The 25,788-nt window shown below is 48.6% G+C and overlaps 11 protein-coding genes and 1 non-coding gene across 12 annotated transcripts; 5 read left to right on the forward strand and 7 right to left on the reverse strand.

Moving 5' to 3' along the window:
- Positions 1–235: 235 nt before the first annotated feature.
- On the reverse strand, positions 236–2,684 carry MCYG_05375 (conserved hypothetical protein; the record flags this gene model as incomplete). The annotated part of the gene is made up of 10 exons (XM_002845460.1): positions 236–647; positions 717–846; positions 907–1,302; positions 1,430–1,505; positions 1,576–1,820; positions 1,998–2,119; positions 2,167–2,219; positions 2,243–2,355; positions 2,428–2,544; positions 2,579–2,684. The coding sequence occupies 10 exons, from the start codon at positions 2,682–2,684 to the stop codon at positions 236–238; spliced, it is 1,770 nt and encodes a 589-aa protein (XP_002845506.1).
- MCYG_10554 lies at positions 2,648–2,718 on the forward strand. Its single transcript has one exon. It is a non-coding gene; the product is annotated as a tRNA-Ala (tRNA).
- Positions 2,719–3,331: 613 nt separating this feature from the next.
- MCYG_05376 (conserved hypothetical protein) lies at positions 3,332–3,759 on the forward strand (the record flags this gene model as incomplete). The annotated part of the gene is made up of 3 exons (XM_002845461.1): positions 3,332–3,446; positions 3,520–3,622; positions 3,690–3,759. The coding sequence occupies 3 exons, from the start codon at positions 3,332–3,334 to the stop codon at positions 3,757–3,759; spliced, it is 288 nt and encodes a 95-aa protein (XP_002845507.1).
- A 104-nt stretch (positions 3,760–3,863) lies between these two features.
- Positions 3,864–4,934, reverse strand: MCYG_05377 (conserved hypothetical protein; the record flags this gene model as incomplete). Its single annotated transcript, XM_002845462.1, has 2 exons — positions 3,864–3,963; positions 4,129–4,934. The coding sequence occupies 2 exons, from the start codon at positions 4,932–4,934 to the stop codon at positions 3,864–3,866; spliced, it is 906 nt and encodes a 301-aa protein (XP_002845508.1).
- A 1,547-nt stretch (positions 4,935–6,481) lies between these two features.
- On the reverse strand, positions 6,482–6,978 carry MCYG_05378 (uncharacterized protein; the record flags this gene model as incomplete). Its single annotated transcript, XM_002845463.1, has 3 exons — positions 6,482–6,523; positions 6,560–6,738; positions 6,885–6,978. The coding sequence occupies 3 exons, from the start codon at positions 6,976–6,978 to the stop codon at positions 6,482–6,484; spliced, it is 315 nt and encodes a 104-aa protein (XP_002845509.1).
- A 1,192-nt stretch (positions 6,979–8,170) lies between these two features.
- Positions 8,171–11,654, forward strand: MCYG_05379 (von Willebrand RING finger domain-containing protein; the record flags this gene model as incomplete). Its single annotated transcript, XM_002845464.1, has 6 exons — positions 8,171–8,414; positions 8,481–9,192; positions 9,307–9,545; positions 9,604–10,312; positions 10,384–10,688; positions 10,762–11,654. 6 exons carry the CDS (start codon positions 8,171–8,173, stop codon positions 11,652–11,654), a joined length of 3,102 nt encoding a protein of 1,033 aa, XP_002845510.1.
- A 796-nt stretch (positions 11,655–12,450) lies between these two features.
- MCYG_05380 (putative mitochondrial 54S ribosomal protein MNP1) lies at positions 12,451–13,250 on the reverse strand (the record flags this gene model as incomplete). The annotated part of the gene is made up of 2 exons (XM_002845465.1): positions 12,451–12,783; positions 12,905–13,250. 2 exons carry the CDS (start codon positions 13,148–13,150, stop codon positions 12,451–12,453), a joined length of 579 nt encoding a protein of 192 aa, XP_002845511.1.
- A 493-nt stretch (positions 13,251–13,743) lies between these two features.
- Positions 13,744–15,682, reverse strand: MCYG_05381 (T-complex protein 1 subunit theta; the record flags this gene model as incomplete). The annotated part of the gene is made up of 3 exons (XM_002845466.1): positions 13,744–15,038; positions 15,166–15,536; positions 15,624–15,682. The coding sequence occupies 3 exons, from the start codon at positions 15,680–15,682 to the stop codon at positions 13,744–13,746; spliced, it is 1,725 nt and encodes a 574-aa protein (XP_002845512.1).
- A 241-nt stretch (positions 15,683–15,923) lies between these two features.
- Positions 15,924–17,450, forward strand: MCYG_05382 (pyruvate dehydrogenase E1 component subunit alpha; the record flags this gene model as incomplete). Its single annotated transcript, XM_002845467.1, has 4 exons — positions 15,924–16,132; positions 16,219–16,352; positions 16,415–16,869; positions 16,945–17,450. 4 exons carry the CDS (start codon positions 16,010–16,012, stop codon positions 17,448–17,450), a joined length of 1,218 nt encoding a protein of 405 aa, XP_002845513.1.
- A 1,165-nt stretch (positions 17,451–18,615) lies between these two features.
- MCYG_05383 (sex determining protein) lies at positions 18,616–20,947 on the reverse strand (the record flags this gene model as incomplete). The annotated part of the gene is made up of 2 exons (XM_002845468.1): positions 18,616–20,751; positions 20,893–20,947. 2 exons carry the CDS (start codon positions 20,945–20,947, stop codon positions 18,629–18,631), a joined length of 2,178 nt encoding a protein of 725 aa, XP_002845514.1.
- Positions 20,948–22,049: 1,102 nt separating this feature from the next.
- MCYG_05384 (mitochondrial 37S ribosomal protein NAM9) lies at positions 22,050–23,611 on the reverse strand (the record flags this gene model as incomplete). Its single annotated transcript, XM_002845469.1, has 3 exons — positions 22,050–22,994; positions 23,049–23,501; positions 23,576–23,611. The coding sequence occupies 3 exons, from the start codon at positions 23,609–23,611 to the stop codon at positions 22,050–22,052; spliced, it is 1,434 nt and encodes a 477-aa protein (XP_002845515.1).
- Positions 23,612–24,205: 594 nt separating this feature from the next.
- On the forward strand, positions 24,206–25,352 carry MCYG_05385 (abhydrolase domain-containing protein; the record flags this gene model as incomplete). Its single annotated transcript, XM_002845470.1, has 5 exons — positions 24,206–24,387; positions 24,447–24,486; positions 24,544–24,668; positions 24,747–25,252; positions 25,309–25,352. 5 exons carry the CDS (start codon positions 24,206–24,208, stop codon positions 25,350–25,352), a joined length of 897 nt encoding a protein of 298 aa, XP_002845516.1.
- Between the last annotated feature and the right edge of the window lie 436 nt (positions 25,353–25,788).

Below are 25,788 nucleotides of genomic sequence, written 5' to 3' on the forward strand. Positions count from 1 at the left end.
TGTGATTTAATGTTTAAAATATCATTTCTGTCTATCTTCCTCGTACTACACCACAGCTAAGAATAAATCAATATTTGTTCTTATGTATAGCAACTCTGCGATCTCCGGTGTGTAAATAAATTTAATATGCTATAGTATAGATAAAGTCAAACGTATGGATGTACATAGAATTCTGTAGGAATGGTGGACTTCCCAAGGGCACGCTGGCCAAACACGGGCTCCAATAGAAATATATCTATGAACTGTCACTCAATTTATATCCAGAATCTGAAGTATCTTGGAGCGAAGAAGTGGAACGTCTACCCATATAGCGCTGACGTTTTCTGGGAGATCCTGTTAACTCTAGCTTAAATATTTCAGGAGTGATATTGTTGAATTTTCGCTCAGGGTGAGGCCTAGATGTCATCGTTGGATGGTCCCCACGTTTTCGCTCGCAGCAGGCGGGTGCCTTCGGTATTGGTATATAGTGGACGTCATGATAATGACACTGAAGGTCAAGGACGGAGGTGAATACCACATTGGGATAGTGCAGTGACCCACATTCTAAGGGAGAAATCCCGTCAAACGCTCGATAGTGGCCCCGCATGTGGTTTGCAAAGGATGCCTGGGTCAAAAAGGGCTCTAGACGCTCTGTGACTACTAGCGCCCTGTTACTAAGGCAATTAGGACAATACCCGGGTGACGCAAGTATCCTTTGTACTTCTATGTAGCCGTACTGGATAGATATGGTGTTAGGGTAGTCGAGATGGTGCCGGCAGTGGCTCTCAAAGGCTACCCGACCTATAATCCACTCGTTGCAGATAAAACAAACAAATTTCAACATATCGGACTGCGAGTAGCCATTTGCTAAGTTTAAACAAAGTCAGCAAGCTAACCCATGCGCAAGTGGAAATATTGGTTATTTACCGTCGGCTACCATCAAGGCCTCTGCACGGAAGTCGTGGATAGTTAATCTATTATATCCTGATCGGCGTCCTAGAAGGGATAGATGCTTTAATAACCAGTTGGACTTAATAGTCCTCCCTATTAACCCCTGGCTAGTAAAACTCTTATAGAATGGCGATTGTTGTATCTTAGGATGGTTAGAGTTAACGTGTAAGTTTTCCTCTCCGGAGCAAGACTCCTTCTTAAATAATTGATTAGGAGGGGTGCGCAACACCAACTCGATACACGAGGAGCTTGGAGGGGGATTAATTGCGAAGATCTTATCTGCCGTTTTGTAGTCACGAAACAAACCACGGGCGAGGCATATTGCTAATGGCTCGAGGACTGGATTTAGAGAGGAAGCGAGCCAATATCCTCCTACATTGGATGCCGCGGGCTATTAAACGCGATAAAAAAGATTAGCCCGCGCCTTAATAGTTATTAACTCCGCGGCTCTAGAAGGATATAAAGTAGTCATACCATTTTCCTTACTATTTGGACATACCCTTCGCGTCACGTCTAGGGGTAAAAATAAGCTCCGGCATACCTTTATGGTTGCGGATTACCAAAAAAGTTATATCCTACAGGAATATTAGCATCAACTTCAGCCTATTACTAGGGGTAGTTGGACGGCCACTCCGGTGTGTTTACCTTCTCAACAAAAAGCCCTCTGTTTGAGCCAGTCCGCGCGCTCGATTCAACAAACTCGCCCACCCTCCCGGACGAATATATGCAGACCTTCAGGAGGCAAGATAGATACACCCGGTATATTGGGAACTGAAAAATATGCCAGTCATTCTCCCACAGCTGCCGTAGTAGATTCTGGAAATGAATCAGAGTAACGTAATTTCTCTCATGTCGCTCACGGTTTATAGGTATATGTGCGTCAAGTTCGCCTTCAGTCTTGATCCACTTTCAGGGCAGTCAGATAATCCGTTTAGTTTTAGTTTCTTATAGGGTAAGTAGTTGTAGGTCACTTACGTACACACCGGAGTTTACTACAGTAGATGGGAGCTCAACACCTTTTCTCCGTCTCTACTCTCCCGTAAATGACTTCCACATCTTGAGAATACCTGAATCCATAGGTTTACCGTCCTTTTGCCCCTCGACACCAGTCGCCATATATATAATGAAATGCTTTATGGTTTCCTGGTTAAAGATATCATCTTCTTTAGCACCGTTGCTCTGGCAGTACCTATAGGTAGTTAGTTAATATATTGCAACCTTCCCCAGTGAGTATACCAGCCACTTACTCTTGCCATAGATATCTGGCAGTATCGTAACCGCGCTTTGTACTAGGTTGCAATTCTCTCTATACCCTTTCTCGCCTAAGAGAGCCTTTATCAGGGTTAAACCCCTTTTTTTGAAGCCTTCGGGCCCTCTCTTCAGGATCTATCTTCCTACCCATTGCATCTAGGATTTTGGCTATGGGTATTTATTTGATATCAAATATTTAATAAGGAGGTCAGGTAGGTGAGTGTAAAGAAAGAAGAGAAAGAAGATAGAGAGCGTAAAGAAGATAGAAATTGGAAAGGAAAGGAGAGGAGAAGCGCTTCCCACCCCTAGGGAGGGTATACAGTATGGCTGTCCCATCGTGTAAACTTGACTGTAGTTGAAGCGCTTGCATGGATTAATGTATTTTAATTATATGCGCGTGAATTCTCACGAAGGTGTTTGTAAAAGCAGCTAGCGTTGCTAACTAAGGAGGGAAACTTGTGCAAACGGGCGTTTAGTTTAGTGGTAAAACACCCCATTCGCATTGGGGAGCTGGGGGTTCGATTCCCCCATCGTCCAGATATCTCTGGCTTTTCAGTTTTTCTTTTTTTCTTCTCTTCCTTTCTTCTCTAAAATTATATGTATATTCTTTTTTTAAATATTAATTGTGTAGATGTGGTTATTGGCGAGGACCCGTATGATGTCATTATCTGTCTCAGCACAACCTCTGGAGAATAACATCCGTCCCTCTATCCCGTATACAGACCGGTTGAATGCCTCAAACTTCCACTATTAATTGAATAACAGGCTGCATACTCTGAAGCACTGAAGGCCCATCTTGACGCCTTACAAGTGGTGTCTTGGTACCAATCACAAATACACGAGATAACTAGGTAGACTACGCTGTCATAATGACTGATCTCTCACACATCCCTACTCCCACCCACTGCATCGCCGATGTCTGTATGATTCCTGTACGTGATATACCCGTTTTATCTCCATTCTTGCTTTTTGCCAACTCCAGACCGACATCGATGGCCCATGCCTATCACACTGCATGCGTTTGGGGGCCATATTTAGGCAACCCCTCCCTTTCGTACATACATATACCCGAACATGGAAGACCCATGTAGATGTGTTATGAAAAGAGCATTTGATAAGAACATATGAATGGCTAAATGATTACTTATCCATGGGAAAGATCGGAACATCTTCACCTTCTGTCTCCAAGGAGGTGGCTGAAGTGCAGCGTCTGATCGAAAAATCCGGCCTGACGTTCCATATGCACTCTGCTGGAACTACTATCGGTACGGACTTGACATCAATAGCCCCTGAAAGAAGAGTGAAAACTAACGGCTTTTGTTTTGACCTGTCTTATAGAGGGCCCCTGGGACAAAGTGCTGACGGTGATTGGTCAGGCCCATACGGTGCTGCATGAGAAGGGCTTGGTGAGAGTTCATTCTGATATCCGTGTTGGTTCAAGGTGAGTTTGGACGTTGTGTTTCAGGTGGGAAGGGAAGCCTGGTTGGCTGACTGGATCGGCGATCTAGAATTGATAAAAAGGAAACTATGGAGAGCAAAGTCGCTTCAGTTCAGCAGATACTTACGAAGAACAAATAAGCAAGGAGAGGAAAGAAAGAAGAAACGAGATATCGAAAGTAGACGACTTGGAACGATAAAGTTACTCTTGGATTATATAGAGTTACATGTTGTATACAGATATTTTACAGCGCTAGAAACATCCACTTCCATTGCTTCCATGTGGCTTCGGTTAACAGTCGAAGCTGGCGATCCCAGCACATTGCGTAACTCCAGAAATGCAAGCTAGTATAAACTCTGAGTGACGAATGCCGAGCATCGATGCAGATGTTTGTAGAAAAAGGGGGCATTTTGCGTTTCGGTTGAACGCATGCGGCCTTTGGTAACTCACCCATGACTAGGGTAGAGAATGGGGATGGGGGCGGGGAAAGCATTATCGTGTTTGCTCACCTCATCAAGTCTTTCAAATCAACAGTAAACTGCACATCATGCCATGATCCACGTAGTTTCGCAGTGCGTTCAGAATGGCCTGAGTTTGCTTCCGCGAGCTCTAGATATCTCAATCCTTCCTCATGCTTATTTTGCTGCCGTAGTAACCCAGCCATAACAAGTGCTGCCTGTGCATGGCCGCCTGCGATGGCGATCTCATACCATTCAGTGGCTAGTTGCCGACTTTCATCCTTCGTATACCGTGATGCAAGCTGCGTTTCTTCTTTGTTTCGGCCGGATCCTCTTTTTCCAAGTTCACTCTGTATAAGGTACAGAGTGAGATATAAGTTCCCTAGCTGGTAACAAGCTAGTATATCATTACCCATGGCAACCTTGGTAAGATACTCCTCATACTTGATCAAGTTACCAGACTGTAGAATAGTTGATAGGAGTAGTTTGTGCGCTTGAGAGCTATCGTACTCTATGGCACCAATGGTATAAGCCTCATTTGCTGCGTCGTGGTTTCCCAACGACTGCATTACAGAACCGTAGGCTTCCCAGGGCTGGCGAACCTTGGTAGGGAACAGAGCGTCAAAGCTATCGGGGGCTTCAACAGGCTTGGACATGGCCATCGCCTTCTTGAACTCTTGTGCAGCATTTTCCAAATCTCCTTTCTCTAGTCGTATCTGTCCGCTGATGACAACTTGGAGAGGATCCGTTGCATTATCTGGTAAGGGAAGTCGATGCGACGGTTGTGATTTAATGTGGGATAAATAGTACAACGACCGCTTGTCCCCTTGAGCGGCTAGTAGTGGTAGAAACCACATTGCTAGTCGTGCGAAATACGGGGATCGAAGGAGTAGGAAAAGAGTCTGCGAAATACTGTCGAGGTCTAAAATATGTTACTAATGCCACCGCGCTGTATATGGAGAGTGTGCTGCATTACCAGTCTGTATTCTTTCTGAAAGACAAACTTCCCGATTTGGAGGAGCCGGCTCTGCAGCGAGCTCAACGCACCCCCGCGCAATCCGGACAGCCTCCTGTACCCCAACCGTGATCAGCCTTTCTTTATGCGCAGACTGGAAGAGCTCCAGCGGTATCCATCGAACCACATATTCTTGGTCTCCCGGTCCGAACTGCCCTGGCAAAGGCGACACTGATCGACTTATATGGAATGAATCTTGTTTTCGAGTTCTCAGCGTTGATGGCGCTCTTCTGGGGCGAGACGAGGCAGGCCTGACGATATTGCCTGTTGAGAGGCGTAATCGGGTGGGTAAGGCAAGGCGTTTGGGCGGGATGAAACGATGCATAATGGTAGAAGAGCACAGAGCTGCGGCACAATGGGGATGAGGATGGTAGCTTGCACTTCTAGTATATAATTCGGCCCTCTCCGATCGAATTGCGTAAGTAGCCTTCTAGTATCAATCCCATATGAAGTGTTTCGGTGGTGGGCCGCACAAGGCTGGCTGAGTTGGTGTATGGTCTCGATCAAACCGCAAAGAACGAAATTTTAACGGAGAGCCAAGTAATTTTTTTTTTTTTTTTTTTTTTTCAATTTCCTGCCTTCACCACGTGGAAACACGGCATGCAATACACCAATGTTGACAACCAACTGATGATTCAAATATGTGGACATTCGTCTTGGAGTCTTTATTGCACGGAGTACTCTATACTGGCCGAGTAGGTAACCACTGGATATCAGTGAAGGAGGACCTGATATGTTAGCCACTCCCCATTGTTTCGATAAGATTGGCATTATTTCTGGGAAAGCCAGTGAAGATGAAGAACCATGTTTGCCTCAAGGGTCCAAAGTTTAGCTTTGGCCCCTGTGCTTGCTCGTACCGAAGAAATTGATAGATCGCAATGCTTTTTGTATCAGTTTGCCAGCGTATCCGTGTGTGTGGAGGTATTACTCGTTACAGACATATAGCATCGATGTAACGTATACATTATTATGCGGCGATTTATGCCGGATGGGCGAGAGGAGAAGGCTGGGTGATGGGCATCGGCTGGAGGGGACGGGGCTTGTTCCCTTGCATATGCGATCAGCGGCGTTTGTGAACATAAACGGGGAAAGTTGGTTGACGTCCCAGAAAAAAGGGCGTGGCCCATGGTTCCTCTCTAAGCGTGGAATCACAAGCCCTAACGGGTGGTTTTCTTGTCCTTCGGGGTTTCCTTCCTTCCTGGCGCAGGAACAAAAGCGGGCCTGAGAGACCGATTCGTGGAAAAACAGCTTCTCGTTCCGTAACCGTAAGCCAATGCTTGAAGGGTAATGTTATTCGTTGTAAGCGTATATGTACCTGTTTTGCAGAGGCGATAGCTAGGTGCCTCGGCGACCCTCTGTGCAGCTGCAGCCTGCTCCGCATACTCTGGACTATTTGAAGGGGGGTCTCATGGTTCGAGGCTCAGGGCATCCCTGTGAGGGAAAAGAGAAAAAAAAAAAAATACAAACCATTGCTCCGGTTGAGCTAGCAGAAGGGGAGCTGAAAGTTATACATATACGGAAAGCGGAGCTTGGAACAGACTCGGGCAGCGTATCAGACGCCTGTCGCTTAATCCACCGAGTAGCCACTTCTGCAGACAAGCAAGTGCTGGGTCCCACGCTAATCTCCTTCGTTGGTGCAGCACATGCTGTAAGGAGGAGCAAGGAGGAGTTACTTGCATATACAGTATACCTGGTTGTGAGAGTTGGAATACGGCGCCGGGTCAACCCAAGGAAACATGGGCTTTCAAATCTGGTCCTGGCCCTGGGCCTGGAGAGAAGCTGGAGAACAGACCTTTGCCGGATTTCCTATGACATACGTTTGCTCGCCCCTTCTTGGGGAAAGCAATGATAACCACATTTCGTTTGCTCCGAACGGCGTTAAGCATGGTTCCGGGGGGGATCCAATCCTCAATTTTTCCCCCTTGCTGTCAGAGTTATAAGTGCTCATATCGGTCCAACCGCAGGTAACCCTTTACAAGGCCCATCATCCATTGATCTTCTTTACCCGTTTTAGACCTTTTCAGTATCGAGCGGATCTTTCATATAATTGTCCGGGCTCTCCTTTCTTTTTCTTCAGCTGGCTGAGCCAATTATACGCCCGTCCTACGCAGCTCATAACGGGCGTCTGACGAAGAACAAACTCCAGGGAGGATAATAACCACTGCTTGACAGGAGTCCTTTTTCTTTTCTTTTCATTCCTTCCTCTTCCTTTTCCTCTTTGAATAATCTTCGGCTGCTGTTTATTCATCTTTTCAAACAAACGGCAAGTCTTGATCGACTCAATACTGGAACTCAGACTTCGTTCCCCCAAGCAGCAACCCCTGTGAGCGCCCAGAAGCCTTTTAGTGCATGCAGCCGGCGCAGAGTAGTCTGCTCGATTGTGTTTCTTTTACTTGGTTGCTCACACCCGCGATTTTATGCGTGTGGCCGACCTTGCTGCTATCCACGTTGCTATCGCCAGTCGTTGGTAGTCGCTCCGGATCTGCGAAAGGAATAAGACTCAAACAGCATCCTTCCTACCCGTCGTCACTCGATATTTTTCGTTCTCTTCCACTCTCATGCGGAGGCATCACCCTTCGCACCAGCCTGATCCTGACCCCCAAGGCAGGTCGTCTTCCCGCCTTAGCCTGTTTCGCTCTCGGCCTTCTTCTCGTGGTATGTAAAAAGCCCACTCTCCGTGTGTCTGCTATTTTAGTGCTTTCAAAGCCCAAACAAGCCACCAGTGGAGCTCCCACCGTATCGCTCAAGGAATTCCATAACGCTGCAACTAGCCTTTCGCCTGGGTCGCTCTTTTGTTTTCTCTGTCAATTCACTGCATTTGGCGCTGCGCCAACATTTTGGGGACCAAAACGACTGACCTGGGTTTCTCCCTCTCCCCTTTCTTTCTTTCTCAATAGTCGATTCATCAACCCACCTTCTATCTCGCTCTGGTTCTTCAGCAGGCCGTTATTCGTTTAGTCGACTGCATAGAACAACCCCTTCCATTATAACCAATAAAACTCTCGATAGCAACACTCCTCCACCAATCGCTCGAATTCCACCGTCACTTCGTTGTTTAGCAGCTCTGGCGGGGGCACGATGGATGTCGACCGGTCTCGGAATCGCAGAGAACGGACTTTTGCTGGTAGCGAATGCGCCGTTTGCGAAGAACCCCTAGAACACACCCTCCGAGGCGAGCGTATTCTGCAATTTTCTTGCGCCCACGTTGCCCATGAGGTATGCTTTTATGAATTCATCAGAGATGTCGAACCCCAGTATTGTCCTATATGCTCCGCACCTCTAGGCTTGGATGCCAGCAGAGGCGGCAATGTCCTCGACCTAGGTAAGTTTTCTGCAAAGTATCCCTTTTTTTTCTTGGTGAACATTATATTGACGTATGCCGGGGCAGAAAAAATAAATAATCTTGTACGGTCCGTTTCTTTAGCCGACTCACAGACGAATCGCAGTGGTCACGCACCCGCACCATCATGGGACAATGCAAGCAACCGAGCGGGTTCTCTAAACCAAGACTATTCAACCCGATCCTTTAGCACCAACCACGTTAGGGAACATTCCCGCCGTGATAGTAGGGATACCAATAGCCACCGTGAACGACTCGATAGATTGACATTGGGCTCGCGAAATGAACTTCTCCGTCACGACAGCGGGACAGTCGGAGGCCAGACGGCTTCGGATTACCAGCACGACGCCCATCAGTCCTCTGTTTCAAGGAGACATGACTACGACGTGCAGGCTATGGAGGCTGATCTCAGTCCCCGCCCGGGAATCAGCAAGAATCTCATTCCCGCACCTATAGTCACTGTTCGAAGCGAGTTCCCATCCCTAAACCGTTCCCGCCAACAGCAACCTCTCACATGTCTGGTCACTGTCGAAGTTCCTGGAGGTAAATGGGCGCCAGACCCGGAACAGGTACGCCACACTCCTGGTGCTGCTCTACCTGTGGAAGATACTCAATCTTTGGCTGTAAAGGCCCAAGGCCTTTCCAGCCCTGACCCCCAGGCGCAAGCTCGTTCTATCCACGAATCTGAGGAAATGCTCAGTGCAATTGCAGAGGACTTACGTTTGCGTGTTGATAATTGGCATGGACTGGAGTTCTCAAGGTATGTATTGAAGATACCCTTTTTATGCTCATCTGCTACCTTTTCCCCCTGTCGTTGTCGTTGTCGTTTTTATATTCGCGTCGTTCTTTTCTGCTGACTCTGACCGCCGTCCAGATTCGGCAAGTTGAACCTCCATGGTACAATTCGCGTAGGAAAAGACAGAACTTCATGGCAAGAGTTGGAGTGCTATCTCTTCTCTGAGATGCTCATATGCGTGAAAGAGAAGAAGACTAGACAAGGCCAGAACTCGAACCTGTTTGAGGAGCCAGTTGCACAACGCACAAACCCGAGATTTACCCTGAAAGGGTCGATTCTCATCAAGAAGCATCTCAAGGACCTGGAGACCATCACTGGTAGGTCTTTGCTCTGGTATATGTTTTAGGACGTTGAGAATGTTGACCAGGCATTTAGACGAGCTTGTTTTGACCCTTAATCTTTCTGTGAACGAGCTGCCTAGCTTTCACTTGAGGTTTTCGACACTACACCAGCTGGATACATGGAAACGAGCACTTGGAGACTTACAGAACGGGGGTGTGGTGGCTCACCCTGACCACGAAGTGGAGGTACCTACAGCAGAAGAGGATGACTATAGGAACTCGAAGACACCAAGCAAGCGGGAGTCGTCCGGCTACTCGTCTTCATACGGTGCAGGAAAGTCTAGCAATACTGTCATGACGGATTACACCAGCCCGAGTCGTGAGTCCGTACCTCCATCTACATTCCATGTGCCCCTGGACATTGTTGTTGTTATCCCTGTCTCTTCGTCTATGCAAGGGCTTAAGATCTCCTTGCTTCGTGATACCCTACACTTCCTCGTCCAGAACCTTGGTCCACGCGACCGCATGGGCTTGGTTACATTTGGGTCATCAGGTGGAGGTGTTCCCGTCGTTGGAATGACTTCAAAGACGTGGAATGGATGGGGAAAGGTTTTCAACTCTATCCGCCCCGTAGGTCAGAAGAGCTTACGGGCCGATGTCGTCGAGGGTGCAAATGTGGCCATGGATCTACTCATGCAACGCAAATCATTTAACCCTGTGTCCACGATACTATTGATTAGCGATTCGCAGACAACTGATCCAGAGAGCGGTGACTTTGTAGTCTCTCGCGCTGAAGCGGCGAAGTATGTATTATTTTCGTTATTGAATATCGAGCATGCATATATATTTACTAACACTCTTTAATAAACAATAGGGTGGGCATTCACACATTTGGCCTGGGCCTAACCCATAAGCCTGATGTTATGATTGAATTATCGAGCCGAACAAAGGCGTCTTATACATATGTTAAAGATTGGATGATGTTGCGAGAGTGCATCGCTGGATGCCTTGGGGCGCTACAGTCGACTTCACACCAGAATGTTAAACTGAAGTTGCGTCTACCTGAAGGATCTCCTGCACGGTTTGTAAAGATCAGCGGCGCGATGCATACCACCAAACGTGCGACGGGAAGAGATGCGGAAGCTGTGCTGGGTGACCTGAGATTCGGAGATAAACGAGGTATGTACATCACCTGCCATAATCCATCCTGGGTAGTGCGTGTTAGTTAGCTAATGTAACTCACCATCTACAGATGTCTTGATCCAGCTTGCTATCACCCCAGATACTTCTGCTCCTGAACATGTCCCTCAAGACCCTTGGGAAAGCATTGTTTCTGGTCTGGAGGCACTCGGTGGGCCAATCGATGGCGATGACCAGCGGGTCGCAAGCATAGAAGAAGTCCCGTTGATTCAAGCTGACGTTACCTATGGTGACATACTACGCGAGGGTCATTTAACACACTCACCACGACCATCGCTTTTGGCTATCACTATGTTCCCACAGAACCAGAAGTCGAAACATATTGGGCGGCCTATCAGTCCTCCGATCCCTCCTCATCCCTCTATCGTCCAGCGCCGTATGGAATTGCTTACATCCGATATGCTGATGAGATCGCTTACCCTTGTTACCCGTGGCCAGCATGATCGTGCTCACCACCTTCTCACTGAAACTAGAAGTATCCTCAAAGGTCTTGGGAAAGGTGGTCTACCCCCGTTACCGCCAGGGGCTACCCCAATCCCAACCCCGCGAACCACTCTTACCCCTACACTCACTCCTGCCTCTGAGGCACACTCTCCCGGCACTTGCTCTCCACATTTCCCTGATGCTCTTGATTGTCGTGGTTCCTCCCATTCGTCCGAAGCAGCAACTATTACCCCGGTGGCCGCTGTTGATCCTGCAATCATATCAGCATTGGACGCTGATCTCGAAGCTGCTCTCGAATGGATCACTCATCCTGCAGTCTTCAGTCGTGACTCACGCAAGGCAGTTCTCCAAGCTATTGGTGTCATCTCCTCACAACGAGGGTACACCTTCCGAACGCCATCCGAATCGCTATGGGCAGAGCGCATACCTGGTGTGAAACGACTAACTGAGCAGTCTCGAGAGTGGCGTGAGGTTGGTGATGAGTCGTTGGCTGAAGAATAGAAAGCCAGCAGCTTATATCTTCCAACTTCCGGCTAGCAGCAAGCACTGTCCTATTCCCATTTTTCCCTTGAACCCCACTTATCTCCCTTACATTACCCAATACCTAATGCATAATGTTGCCCCGAATTTCTGTTCATTTCTGCACAATATCTCACCCTCGTATGCTGGGTGTGGTTTTGTTTTATATTGTTGATATACCCACCATTTATACAATCATCTTCTGCGACATCTACTAAGGATATACCTGACGATGATGGCCCTGATTTATGTTTTCAATCGGAACGGCTTTTTTCTTCCTCTCTTTCTAACGTCGAGAATTGGTTTAGTGTTTTTCGAGTTTTGAGGATTGCCGCGATTTGTCTATGATTTACTGTTGGTTATATATATTTGCATGGTCTTGCGGTATGGCTTATGTGGCGTCGGTTTGCACAGTCTGCTTATATAAAGAATTAATTCTGATATTTACGACCTACCTACTTTGACTATTTGGCCATGTTGAGAAAACTCCAGTGAGGACATTGGTCAGAAAAGGACGACTATCCATAAGAATATTCAATTCGCGATAGAGCAGCGTAAAATTCTAGTTTAGATTATAAAATTCTTGCCAATGTCATATTGTACATAAGAAGAGACTTCGAAACATCTAACTGCCTCTTAGCCATTTCTTAAACACCTGCTTCCCATATCCTACATAACAACCGGGAGAGCAAAGCAAATAAAAAAACACGGTGGGCCTATTAATACAAGCAGCGAGCCAGCCTGAAACAAAGATACAGGAAACCACCAGTCCTCCTACTTACTCCATGGAGGCAACGGCGCCTAAAGCTTTCAAAGTAGCAACAATTTTCTCTGCCTCCTCCTTTGGAACGGATTCCTTGATAACCTTGGGGACGCTTTCGACGAATTTCTTGCTCTCCACAAGGGAAAGTCCAAGCATGGATTTAACTTCCTTGATAATCTTGGCCTTGGAGGCAGCGTCGAAGGACTCGAGCTTGAGGTTGAACAGGGTCTTTTCTTGTGCGGCTGGTGCGGCTTCCTCCTCCTCTACTGCGGCAGCTGGAGCAGCTGCTCCACCGGGGGCGGCAGCAGCAAAGCCTCCAACTGGCAGGTCAGGGATGTTAAGACGAGTCTAATAAGGTGAAGAAAAGCACGAATTAGCGTCTGAATTTTGGAGTGATTGCATTTATCTTCAGCCTAGGTCAAGGTACAGCGACCAAACCGAGATATCAGTATAAGTAGAATAGTCTCACCTTCAAGCTTGCAACTAAATCAGCGGTTTCAAGAAGTGTCAATTGGCTTATTTGGTCGACAATCTTAGTGATTTTTTCGCTTGTTGGTGCAGCTGGTTCTGCGGTCGTGGACTCATATCTTCTTCGCTGAGAGATGTATGATGTGCTAGCGTTCAATCTAGTGATTTGAGAGGAAGTGCGGATAGAAGTAGAAGCTGATGAGGAGAGGCGAGCAGCGCTTCGGTAGCATCGAGTTGCGAAAGACATTTTGTAGAGGTTTGTCGGAGCTTGGAGAGCCAAAGGAAAAAATTTTGATCAAGGGCGGAGAACAGTAATTGTCCAAGTCAGAGCGTAAAGGAGAGCCTGATGGTGTGATAACAAGTCCAATATAAGAATTGGGCAAGAGTTAAGAGAGTACGAGAAGGCCAAGTAGTTCAATTGAGGGTTTCTTGAGTCTTCTGGTCAAAATATTCGATCTTGATATAATTTGATGCTGTGAGTGAAAGTTTGTCACGTTAGCCATATCACGTGACGCCACTGAACTCTTTGGGAATAAAACCGAAAAGGGAAATATCAGACTACAGCATTTGCCATATTATATTTAACGATGGTTATTACAGTGGAAGCGTTATCTATGGAAGCGTTATCTATGGAGGCTTTATCATGGGGCTGTATTATTCTGGCATCACACGAATCATAGACTTTTATTCGTTAATGGTCATTTCATCCAAGGTAAGAAGAAGAACCATATGATTAATTAGAATATCTATCGATTGCAAACATAACCCGTCCTCAGGCGAAGATGCTCTCACTATGTTTGCCAGTAACGATGTTGCAACACATTATTATACGCCAATAGCTTAATCTTCGTCCCAATTTGGGTTTTGGCCTGGCGGTTTGGGACCACCAGCTTGTCTTGCAACAATAATTTGGTCAACACTAAGAATTGTTCGTGCAGACTCAGAAGCAAGCCGGATGGCCCACGATTTAGAAACAAGGAGGTCGAGAATTTCCTCCTCTACAGCATCAATGGTTCCAGAAGCAGAAGAGGCAAGAATATCGACACCAGTGGTCCATGTGGGGTCTTCTTCTTCGGAGCTCTCATCCTCATCCTCATCCTCTTCATCATCATCCTCTTCTGATGATTCTTCCTTTGCTGCCTCTTGGTGGGCCGTATATAGTCTTGATAGCACTTCGGTGGCGTTAAGGCCTGCAGATTCTGCAAGTGTTCGTGGGATGACCTCGAAGGATTCGGCATACTTTCGAATGGCATGCTGGGCAAGGCCGGGAGTTCTATCCGCAAATTGAGTGAGTCGTTCGATAAGCTGCATCTCTGTAGCACCGGCTCCAGGCACCAGTCGTGGGTCTTTCGCCACGGCCTTCACTGCATTCACACCATCATCAATGGCGCGCTCAACATCTTCTAAGTAGTTTTGCGTTGCTCCACGGAGGATGATGGTAGATGTACGGCTAACAGAACCGGCATCTTCTTGTCTGAAAATTGTCACTCGGTCACCGCCAATCTCCATGGTCTCAACAACGTCAACATTTCCCATCTCATCTGGCATAGGAGCACCAAGACGAGCAAGAGGAGTGGCTCCAATGACACGACATAACCTGCGGAGCTCAAACTTGGACATGACCTTTATAACGAGGATGTTGAATCGGTTCAGGTAATGTAGGGCAAGTTCTCCCACAGTGGAGCCGGCAACGACGACGCGAAGGCCAGAATCATAAAGTTCCTTTATAGCGGCTTCAAGACGGCTCTCTTCTCCTTTTGTGAAATCAAGCATTTCCTTGGCATTGTGTAGGAGTACTGTCCCCTTGGTTTCGGTTTGGGAGATATCAAGTGGGCAGCTGAAAACACCCACTTTGGCCTTTTTGGCCTTCTTAATGGAACCTTCTGGTTCACGAGCAAAGACCATGCCTTTAACCACACGCGATTGTTCCAAGCTCCCACCCATAATTTTAACCACACGGACATTGTCGACATTAAAGTTGGCGGGGTTCTTTGGGAGTACTCCCAGAACAGCCTCTGCAACGAGAGGTGCAAGAATCTCCTCGGACCCAGACTGTTTGCTTCCAATAACCGTCTTCAGTGCCTTCCCGAGCTCAGGTGCCGAGCGCATTTCCTTTAATCTATCAACTTCGAGTTCTATAAAAGTAGGTATCGTCAGCGAACAGGCAGCCACCACAGTCGGGCGTCCGACGTAAACAAGCAAAACATTTTATAGTGCAAGGGAAATAGAGCTATCCCCGGGAGAGTTGCTGGTAAAACCCACCATCTAAAGTACTGAGAGCGAATCCCTGTGCAATCTCGTAGCCCTGAACGATATCACTGGTCTTCAGCCCCATTCGTAGGAGATCCTCTGCCTTTCGTAGAAGCTCTCCAGCGAAAATGATAACCATATTTGTAGCATCTCCCATCTCGGCCTCCTGCTGCTGACTGGCCATAACTAGGAGTTTGGCAGCAGGATGCACGACATCCAGCTCCCGTAGGATTGTAGCGGCGTCAGAAGTGAGAATCATCTTCTGCAGATGATTAATGACGATCTTATTCCGGCCATGAGGTCCGAGTGAGGTCTGGACTGTCTGGGCAATAGCTCTGCATGCTTCGATATTTCGAATAACGGCGCCATCCTCGGAGTCGTGGCTATATAAACAGTTAGTGGGCATGCTACCTAACGCACATTTCCAGAAAGCTCCAAGCAAAATAAACAAAAGACAGAAAACCAGGTACCTCTGATAGCCCTGCTTGAACAGGCCAGCATTGGGCGCCTTCGGAATTGTCAACGACATGGCTCGTAGTTCTTTCTCGTTCAACTTGTGTTCAAAACGTGGATGTAGAGAGAGAGACTCGCAACTTTCTCCCCCTCGTTCTCTTTCTTTTTTGATAATTATTTTTAACTAATAAAAAAAAAGCTTCGTCTAGGGGGATGTTTGCACTGTTTGTATGATTGATGACATAAGCAAGAAACCCAACAACTTTCTGCGGCCGAAACAAACTGAACGACACTCAACAAGTTCTTTCTCCCTTGCTTGTATCGTGAGAAAGGCCATCTTCACACCTCGACCTGTTGCCGTCCTGCTGCTCTTCGATAACAGCATATCTAATCGTCAATTGAGATGTTTTCGAGACTTGTCAGGGCCCGTGGCGTTGCCCAAGTGGGCAGACAGCGCTCGACACAGCTGCTTCGCCGCTCTGTGACCACCGACGCCGCTTCTGCGCATGCGGAGGATATTCCAGCTGTACGCATAACAAGAACCTGGACAATTTGACTGAGCGGATATAGACAGATGGACAGAGCGCTAATAGACTGTTTGCGGGACTGCAGGAAGATGATAAGCCCTTCTCCGTCAAGCTTTCCGATGAGAGCTTCGAGACATACGAACTTGACCCTCCACCATACACTCTAAAGACGACCAAGAAAGAACTCAAGCAGATGTATTATGACATGGTATCGATAAGGTAATGACACCATACTCTCCTATTTTCGAGATGCCGAGAACTCCTCTAATGTTCGATACCAGGCGTATGGAGATGGCCGCGGATCGACTGTACAAGGAGAAGAAGATTCGAGGCTTCTGTCACTTGTCGACTGGCCAGGAAGCCGTTGCCACAGGTATTGAACATGCCATCACCCCAGATGATAAGCTCATTACCGCCTACCGATGCCACGGATTCGCCATGATGCGTGGTGGTACCGTTCGCTCGATCATTGGCGAACTGCTTGGTCGCCGTGAGGGTATTGCCTACGGAAAGGGAGGATCGATGCACATGTTTGCTAAGAACTTCTTTGGCGGTAACGGAATTGTCGGTGCTCAGGTCCCCGTTGGCGCAGGCCTTGCCTTCGCTCAGCAGTACAATGGCGAGGCAAACACCACCATCTGCTTGTACGGCGATGGTGCATCCAACCAAGGTCAAGTCTTTGAGGCATTCAACATGGCCAAGCTATGGAACCTCCCTGTCATGTTCGGTTGCGAAAGTATGTTCTATTTTCTTTTTCTTTTTTTGCCTGTGTTTTATCATATTGGCTATATGTTGACAATTTTCGCTATAGACAACAAGTACGGAATGGGAACCGCTGCCAACCGCTCTTCCGCTCTAACCGACTACTATAAGCGAGGACAATATATCCCCGGTATCAAGGTCAACGGAATGGATGTTCTTGCTATCAAGGCTGCTGTCCAGTACGGCCGTGAATACACCGTCGGTGGCCATGGTCCTCTCGTCTTCGAATATGTCACCTACAGATACGGTGGTCACTCCATGTCTGACCCTGGCACCACCTACCGTACCCGTGAAGAAATCCAGCGCATGCGCAGTACCAACGACCCAATTGCAGGACTCAAACAGAAGCTACTCGACTGGAACATCACCACCGAAGAGGAGCTCAAGGCCATTGACAAGGATGCCAGGTCGATGGTTGATGAAGAAGTTGCGATTGCCGAGAAGATGGCTGCACCAGACGCGACTTCACGTATCTTGTTCGAGGACATCTACGTCCGTGGCAGCGAGCCCAAATGGATGCGTGGCCGTACCGCTGACGAGACCTTCTACTACTAAATTACGCACAAACCTATCTACACACGCCCATGCACACACTTCTTCCTCTTGCCTTTCCTCCTCCCTAACCGACCTTCTCTCGCCGCTGCTGGCCGTCTTCCATGGCTGCCCAGTGTTGTATCACTGATTCCTTTCTTTATGTGTGTAATTTAGATTCAAAATAGCGTCCTACGAATTTTTTGTTTCCTTTTGACCCTTTCTTCACCTTAACCGCTTTCGATTCCTCACCTGTGTTTCTTTTTTCTTTTATTCTCTGCCCCCTTTTCTTGTGTTCGCCTCGATGATATATACATCTATACATTTACATTACTCTGTACTCTGGACCACCACATACTCAATAACAGGAATTAGACAGGACAAAATGCTGGATCAGATCCTTCTTGATCGCTCTTCATATATCTATTTAACCCATCGCCCATCCCATCCAACCAGCCCGTCCATCCAACTAATAACCAGCTATTACATGTTTCAATAAACAAAAGGGGAGAGAAATGACGATATAAGAAAGAAACGATAAGTAGAATTGGCCGTGGCACTAACTCTCAGGTCCAATCTACTCCATCTGAGCCCTATCCATTCCGATCCCAGTATTTAAACAACGAAAAACAAAAGAAGAACGGTAGGGAAAGCTCTAATACCTCCCTCCCACACGATCGCCATCATGGAAACAGTAGTGTATTTATAGGTGCATCATGATTTTCATGGCGGTAGAAATAAAAATGCTGGTGTATGGAAGCGAGGCAGGCAAACAGACGCCGGAAAAGCAACTCAATCGTGTATATGAGAGAAGAGAAGGTAGACAGAAAAAAATATAATAAAACGAGCAAGGGAGATACACCATGGTGAAAGAAACTAGCCAGACCTTTAGAGTTGGAAAGGTAATATGAAAGATGAAACAAGATGAAATAAACGATGAAAAGGCCCGTTTAATGTATAGCAGTGGAAATGTCCCAGTAAACGAAAAGGAGATGGCGTATAAGTGTGCATCAAAATGCAGAGAAGAAGGCAGACAAGAGTTATCATGGGGAAAAAAAAGGGGGTGGAATACCCAGGTCGACAAAGGGGAAAACGGAAACAAATGACAAACATTTTTGAGGTATAAGAGCAGGAAAGCCGCATTCCGTATGCAAAAGTAATATCACCAGATAACTAAAAGAACAGACAGAAGGCCGGCCAAATCATTTCATAAACCGCTGGTCATTCAGCAAACTAAGGATCATCTCTTGGGTTTGTTGCACGGAAGTTATCTTCTCCTCGAGCTGCAGGCGATCCTTCTGTAGCTGCTCACGAAACTCGGCCCGCAGCTCAGCGCGTATCTGGTCAATTGTTGAAACCGATATGGACTGGGCAACGGCGGATGCGGCAGCGGATACGTCGGCCATATATACATCCGTTAGGTTCCCGTTGGCTGTAGGCGCTCCGCTGACGCCACTGACGGGTACACCGGGATTAGCTGTGTTGGAGCCACGAGCACCAGGGCCAGGGCCAGGATGGGGATGATGTTGGTGGGTATCAGTTAGAGAAACGGAGACGGGGATTGAAGGAGAATTGAATGGACGGCGGGACGAGGAGTTTTCGGCAGCGGACATCAGCATGGCTGTGGAGGGCGATAGGTTCGGATTTCGAGATATGGCTGCTTTGGGGGTGTTGTTTAGACGTGAGAGGGCTTTGAGAGTGGCTGCGGAGACGTTGTTTGGGTCTGTTTGAGGAGAGGAAGAAGACGGGTTGGTGGTTGTGGGCGCGAGAAGGTCGGGAGTCCCCGCATTAACCGGGTGTGCGTGAGCATGTTCCGCGCCATTGTTGGAAGGTGTGTTATTGAACATGGTTCCAAACCCCATGGGGAGCTGTATTTCAGCTTGCTGCGGCTGTGGGGTATGCTGCTGTGACGGTTGTTGTGTTGCAGGAGGTTGAGGAGCGGGCGTCTGGTGATTCGGGGTGTCTAGATTCGCAGCATCGACTGCTATAGACTTCCTCTTTCGTCCCCTCTTGCCTTGTTTTGCGCTTATTCGCTCTGTTTCCTGCTGCTGAAACCGCCTCCAGACCGGAACCCAGGCGTCTACGGCTGCGCTCCAAGCTGCGTCTGCCTGGTCATCGCCCCGTTTCCCGCCCATACCGTTAAGAAACTTGATACGTTGCTGTGTGACGAATTCGACCTTTCGACGGACACTATGCCATGAGTACGGATGACCCTCTATTCGGTTAAATTCCAGGGTTATGGCCATCCACCATTCACAGAGCTTGTTACGCTCGCCAAAGGTGTCTGCGTGGCGATTACATATTTCGAACAACGCGGTTTCTTCACGGGTCGTAAGGCGCTTACCGTGTTTTCGCGGCGCAGTGCCTTCAAGGACTGCGATTTCGGTGTCGTTGTCTTCTTGCGGAACGGTTACGGGTACTGAGACGGGTACAGGGCGCTCCCAAGCCGGCTGGGAGGCTGAGGGTGGCTGTGATGGCTGTTGCGGTTGCGGTTGTTGCTGTTGCTGGGGCTGAGGGGCGGGTGTTTGGGTATGCCGTTGCTGCTGCTGCTGCTGCTGCTGCTGATGTTGTTGTTGTTGTTGTTTTCGTTTTTGACTTTGCTGCTGCGCCTGCGCATGTACATGTTGCTGTAAGTTATGTTGTTGCTGAGCCTGCTGTTGGTCTTGCTGGTGCTTTTGCTGGGGAGTTGGTTGGGTCTGCGGTGGTTGATGGTGTTGTTGTTGTTGTTGCTGAGCCTGCTGCTGCTGCTGAGCCTGTTGTTGCTGGTGTCTCTGCCGTTGGTGTTGGTTTTGAAGATGTTGTTGGTGGAGGTGTTGTTGCGGTAGTTGAGGGTGCTGAGGATGCTGTTGAGGCTGAGGCTGCTGATGCTGCTGCTGGGAGAGTGAATGTGTCAACTGGTGTGTATGCTGACGAGATATGGCTTGTTGTTGTTGTTGTTGTTGGTGGTGATGTTGTTGTTGTTGTTGCTGTTGTTGAGCCTGCGGGTGAGGCTGATGTGGTTTCTGCTGGTGTGGGAGATGATGTTGCTGCTGTTGTTGTTGCCGCCGCCGTGCAGCAGCCTGATGCTGCTGCCCGTGTCCGTCATGCGGCCCCCGGACTCCCGATAAATGCACTTCCTGCCCATGCAGCACGACCTTCCCGTCCGCGTCCTGGTCCGTGAACGGGTTCTCCCGCAGGCTCGGACTCTCGGACGCCGTCACCTCGCTACCACCATGCGTATGCTGCTGTTGCTGCTGGCTCGGGTGATGCTGCTGCTGCTGCTGTTGTTGCTGCTGCTGTGGAGTAGGTATCGGTTCGTGGTGCGGCGCAGGAATGGGGTAGTTAACTGCAGCAGGCTGGCGGAGGGTCGAGATGGGCGGGAGAGGAAGCGCGCTGCTCAGCGGCCTCCCAGGCGCCGCGTTCAGCCATTGATTGTGGCCCTGCTGCTGTTGTTGATGCTGCTGCTGCTGCTGGTGATGCTGTTGACGGGACGAGAAGGTAGGACCTGGCGGGGCGGTAGGGTCGACAGCCCAATTGAACATGTATAGATGAGTCGTAGACTGGAACGAAACGAGAGTTGACGAAGACGCCCCAAGCGGCGAGTCAAAGCAGGAATATATTAAAACAACGACAAGAAGAGGTGAAAGAAAAAATTAAGAAAAAGAAAACAGAGAAGAAAAAATAAAATAAAAAAAAAGAAAAGGAAGAAGGAGAGCAAGAAGAAGTGAACCCGACCTGGGCGTGTTTGGCTGTTTGATGTTGTTCTTCTCGATCCTTTCGTTGGTTGTTTTTTTCCTTGGGTCTGAACTTCGCGATGTTCTTCGTTATTTTTTTTTTCGGCGGCAAAAAAGTGTCAAGGTAAGGTTATTATTATGGAGTCTGGCTCGTCTTCTTCTTCTCTTCTTCCTCTTTTTCTTCCTATCCTTCTTGATATCCTTCTTCTTCTTCCTACTTTTCTTGTTGTTTGGCTCTGTTTCTGGCTCAGACGCGGTCGGAGAAGTTCATGAAAGGGAGTACCAGCTTTGCGAGAGAAAAAGAGCGCCAGTTGAGAAGCGATGGGACAGCCAAAGCAAAGAGTCAAGGGACAGAAAAAAAAATAGAAACTCGTCTTGTCTCTCTTGGGCTTTTCCTCTTGCTTCTTCTTTGCTTTTTTGCGCGACGGTGGGATTATTTGCTTTTGCGAGAAGTTCCCCCCCCCTGGCTGGCAAGGCCAAAAAGAACCGTTGAGAAGTCTGGTCAGCGATCTTGGTCGTAGCCTCGTCGACGTAAGGCTTGTCTGAGTATATCTTCCTGTGTCGATCTAGCAGTCAGTAAAAGTCTTCGTTCCTTCGGCCTTCGTGTGTTTTGTGCTTGTCTTCGAGGACGCGAAAGTTGTTGTTGTTGTTGAAGTTCGCAGCGTAATAATTTTCCTGCTCCAAGCAAGGCGACAGTAAGCGTGGGAAAGTCACTGGTACTTCGTTTCGCCGCACAGCGACAGTGGGGGCACAGGTACCAGGTACTTCGACTCCACGGTGGTCTACGGTGGTCTACGGTGGTTCTGGCAAGATAGGGAGGCCGGCTGAGGATGCTATGGTACATGGTTCTCGTTGTGTCTAGCTTTGGAGAGAAAGGATACAGGATATGATAAATATTACAGCTTCGGGTTCAACGTCTGCGGAGGTACCAGGCAAAGGCAGCACCGCTGATTCTTTCGTCAAAGGGGGTTGGCACTTCTGCTCGGCCAGGGCGCGCCACGGGATGGCGCAGATACACGGCCGCGCAGATGTTGTGGTTGACCTCGAGGTAGCGAGGCACAAAGGCAAAGGGGCTCATGTAGTCGCGAGGCCGCCAGGGAGTGGCATACGGCTTTGTGCTGTCGATGGGGTTCTCGTGGATCTCCTCGAGGGCGCGCTTCAGGGCACGCAGGTCTGCGGCAGAGTAGTCGCTGAGCTCGACAGAGGAGAGTGACTCTGCAAGCTCGTCGACTTGGTTGGTGGTATTATTAGCTGTGGTAGTGGTGGTGGTGGTAGTAGTAGTAGTGTTGCTGTCAGAATTAGGGGTGGACGGTTCGGCCGTGTCTGCGCTGGCGTTGGAGGGTGCGGTTTCCTCCTTGGCCGCCTCCTTAGCTGCGGCCTTTTGTGCTTTTTCTGCTGCCCTCTTGGTATCTTCTTCTATCATGTTCTTCAGGGCGAGGAATTGGGCCTCGAGGTTGTCGGTCATGGTCGTGGTGGTGGACGACCGTGAGAGCACCTGCTTGACAGAACGCTGGAAGGCACGGATGGCCTGTCTTCTCTGAGCAGGAATCAGGTCCTTCGAGCTCGACATGATCCCCTTGGCTCCGGATAGCATCTGCTTAAGCATCTCTCGCGGATCTTCGGGCTCTTCGGCTTCTTTCCCCTTCTTCTTCGTCTCCCTGCCTTCTTCCGCCTTTGCAGCCTCGCCCTCGCCCTCGCCTTCACTCTCTTCCTTCTTCTTAGCACCCAGACGCCGTCGTATACGGCCGGACCGACGCAGGCTCCGGTCCTTGGGTGCCCCAGTGGCATACATCACTCGTTCGGGGTCGACCTGGAACATGTCTCCCGGGTTCAGCAGGTACCCGGGATATTGCATCTACCCTTCTGGTTAGTGGGAAAAAGTAATTCCAAATATATAAAAGGAACCAACCTTCTTGCCATTGACCGTCACACCTCCGTGGATGACAAACTGCCTCGCCTGTCTTGTACTGCTGGCGAACAGAGCCCGGAATATAGCAACATCTAACCTCCTCTCCAGTGGTGCAAATGTCATCTGCATGTACGGTGTGTCCCTCGGTTTCTGGGCCTTGCGGTCCCTACCACCTTGCTCCTCAGGCAGAGCCTCCAGCCCCGAGCCACGGCCAGCGGACTGAGCAGAACCGTCGTTGCGGGAAAGAGAGCGGGCGTCCATGGGAACCACTGCACGGAGTCGACGGGAGAACATGCGCTCCCATTGGCTCTCCCGTACCTGTTCGCCGTGATATGCGCGGGTCATAGATTTGGCTGTCCATTTCTGCTGGAAGAACGTCCGTGGTTTTGTGTTTGGGCGGCGGACTTGGGTGAGATTGTACAGATTGTACTTGCTCCAGGACTGACGGAATTTCTATCAAAGATTGTCAGTTAGCATTGGCAGCTGGTCAATTGGAAGCTGAGGAGCAGAAGTATCAAAAGACAAACCGGTTTCCGTAGATAGGTCGTCGCGTTATTCCTCATCTTGACGTCTCTCCCTTTTCTTCTTCTTCTCCTTCTTCTTCTCTTTCTCTTCCTTTTTCTTCTTATTTCCTCTTTCGGTCTTCTTTCCAATCTTTTTTTTCATCAGTCACGTGAATATCTTTATCACGTGTGTTTTAGGAATAACTATTTTCCTTTATTACTAATCAAAACTTACCGGCGCGGGCCAGCTTGACCTCTTCAGCCAATGATAACCCAAAAGAGCAAACCTCGCTTATTATTAGTCATCCATCACGTGCGGCATCTTGCTATAAAAACTTCTTCCACTCGCCCTCCTTCTTCGAAATTTTTTTCTTCTTCTTCTCTTCTTTTCTTCATACTTACCTTGTTTGGGCTGGCGCGATCAAAAAGGCGCTTCGCCGTGGAAAGGCTCCTACATTGCACAGCGTGGAGAGCCTTGCCACTCAACATCCTTCGGGGTTTTGACAGGCATATTCTTTGGCACCTCTCTGGACCCCAGGTCCTACCTCTTTTCATTGTCTCTGCGCTTTATGTGCTGTTGCAAAGAAGAGTTTTTTTTGGTAGTACATTGATACTTCTATTCGTTGTATGTCTGTAATTTAGTTGCCCATGAAAATGCCAACGATGTATCGACTGCGTCCTTCGTCGTTTGTGCGGCGTTACTCTGCTGCCCCAAGGGTCCCGCTGGCCTACAGCCTGTACAAACCTCGAGGCCAAAGACAGGTTGCCAACCGCCCTCCAGTAGTCTTCATGCATGGCCTTTTCGGCTGCAGGAAGAACAACAGGAGCATGAGCAAGTTGGTCACCATCAAGACTTTCCCCCTGGCCTCGTCTCATTTTTATTGATCTCGAGTAGGGTGCTGGCTTTCGACCTGGAGACGTCGGTATACGCCGTTGTATGCCTATCAACAGCTTGCACAAGTTTAAAATGCTCTGTTGCTGACAGCGGACAGGACCTTCGTAACCATGGGGACTCCCCTCATCACCCCAAGCACGACTACACCGAGCTCGCTCTAGACGTAGAGCGGTTCATACTGGAACACAGCCTGCGCGATCCCATCCTTATCGGTCATTCCATGTACAAACCCACAAACCCATATGATAGTACAATTCCGTTCTTCTTCTCGCAGCCCAGGGCTAACAAGAAGACCTATAGGGGTGCTAAAACGGCCTTGACTCTTGCTCTACGCTCTCCCTCTTTAGTGTCTGGCGTCATAGCCATAGACAACGGCCCTATTCGTCTACCACTAACCGATGACTTTCCACGCTACATCAGGGGCATGAGACACGTCCAGTCCCAGCCCAGTCCCATCACCTCCCTGTCCCAGGCGGACTCACTCCTTGCGCAATATGAACCAGACCCTGCAATCCGTCTCTTCCTTCTAACGAACTTGGCCAAGACACCAGGCCACAGCCACCTGCGTTTCCGCGTACCGCTAGATATACTAGCCTCGTCTTTGGGTGCCCTGGGTGATTTCCCGTATACTAACCCCCAGGAAACTCGGTTCGAGAAGCCAGCGCTGATCGTCAGAGCGACCAGGAGTCACTACTTGCCTGATGAGTCAAAGCAGCTGATGCATGAATTCTTCCCAAACCTGAGGATCGTGGACTTTGACTGCGGGCACTGGGTTATCACCGAGAAGCCACATGAGTTTAGACAGAGTACGTTGGACTCCTCATTGCTGTTGATGGGTTGGTACTAACAGAAAGCTTCCTAGTTGCCGTTAAATTTCTACGTGATACTGTGTTATCCACAAGTTAGTTAGGATACACTGCATGTGTTACACGATGCCAATGAACTCCATCCGCGAGCTCTTGGATAATACCCCCAGCTCCAACGGCATCCAACGGATCATTGTTCCAAAGCGGCTTGGGGCGGAGAGAGAGGTGTTAAGCCGTAATTTTGATGCGAATTTATAGACTTAATGAGGTTAAAAGCCTCTTACCTTTAATGTACAATATATTACAAATAGCAAATTCTATGCTAACCTTGATAGCTCAGCAATTCTTGTTTCCCATAGCAGCAGTTCGTTTTCCACTGTGTAAACGAAGAGTCAATTATATCCTCCATCCTTCCTGTCATGCCCGTCAACTTTGGATGCCATGATATGACCTCATAGCCGTCTCTCTTTATATTCTAAGGGGCCGCTAGGCAATAGTTGGGGCCAACGGGGTTGGATATTAGTGCAGGTTTGAAA

Source organism: Microsporum canis, genomic scaffold (genome assembly GCF_000151145.1).
Source record: "Microsporum canis CBS 113480 supercont1.5 genomic scaffold, whole genome shotgun sequence".
Taxonomy (NCBI): domain Eukaryota; kingdom Fungi; phylum Ascomycota; class Eurotiomycetes; order Onygenales; family Arthrodermataceae; genus Microsporum; species Microsporum canis.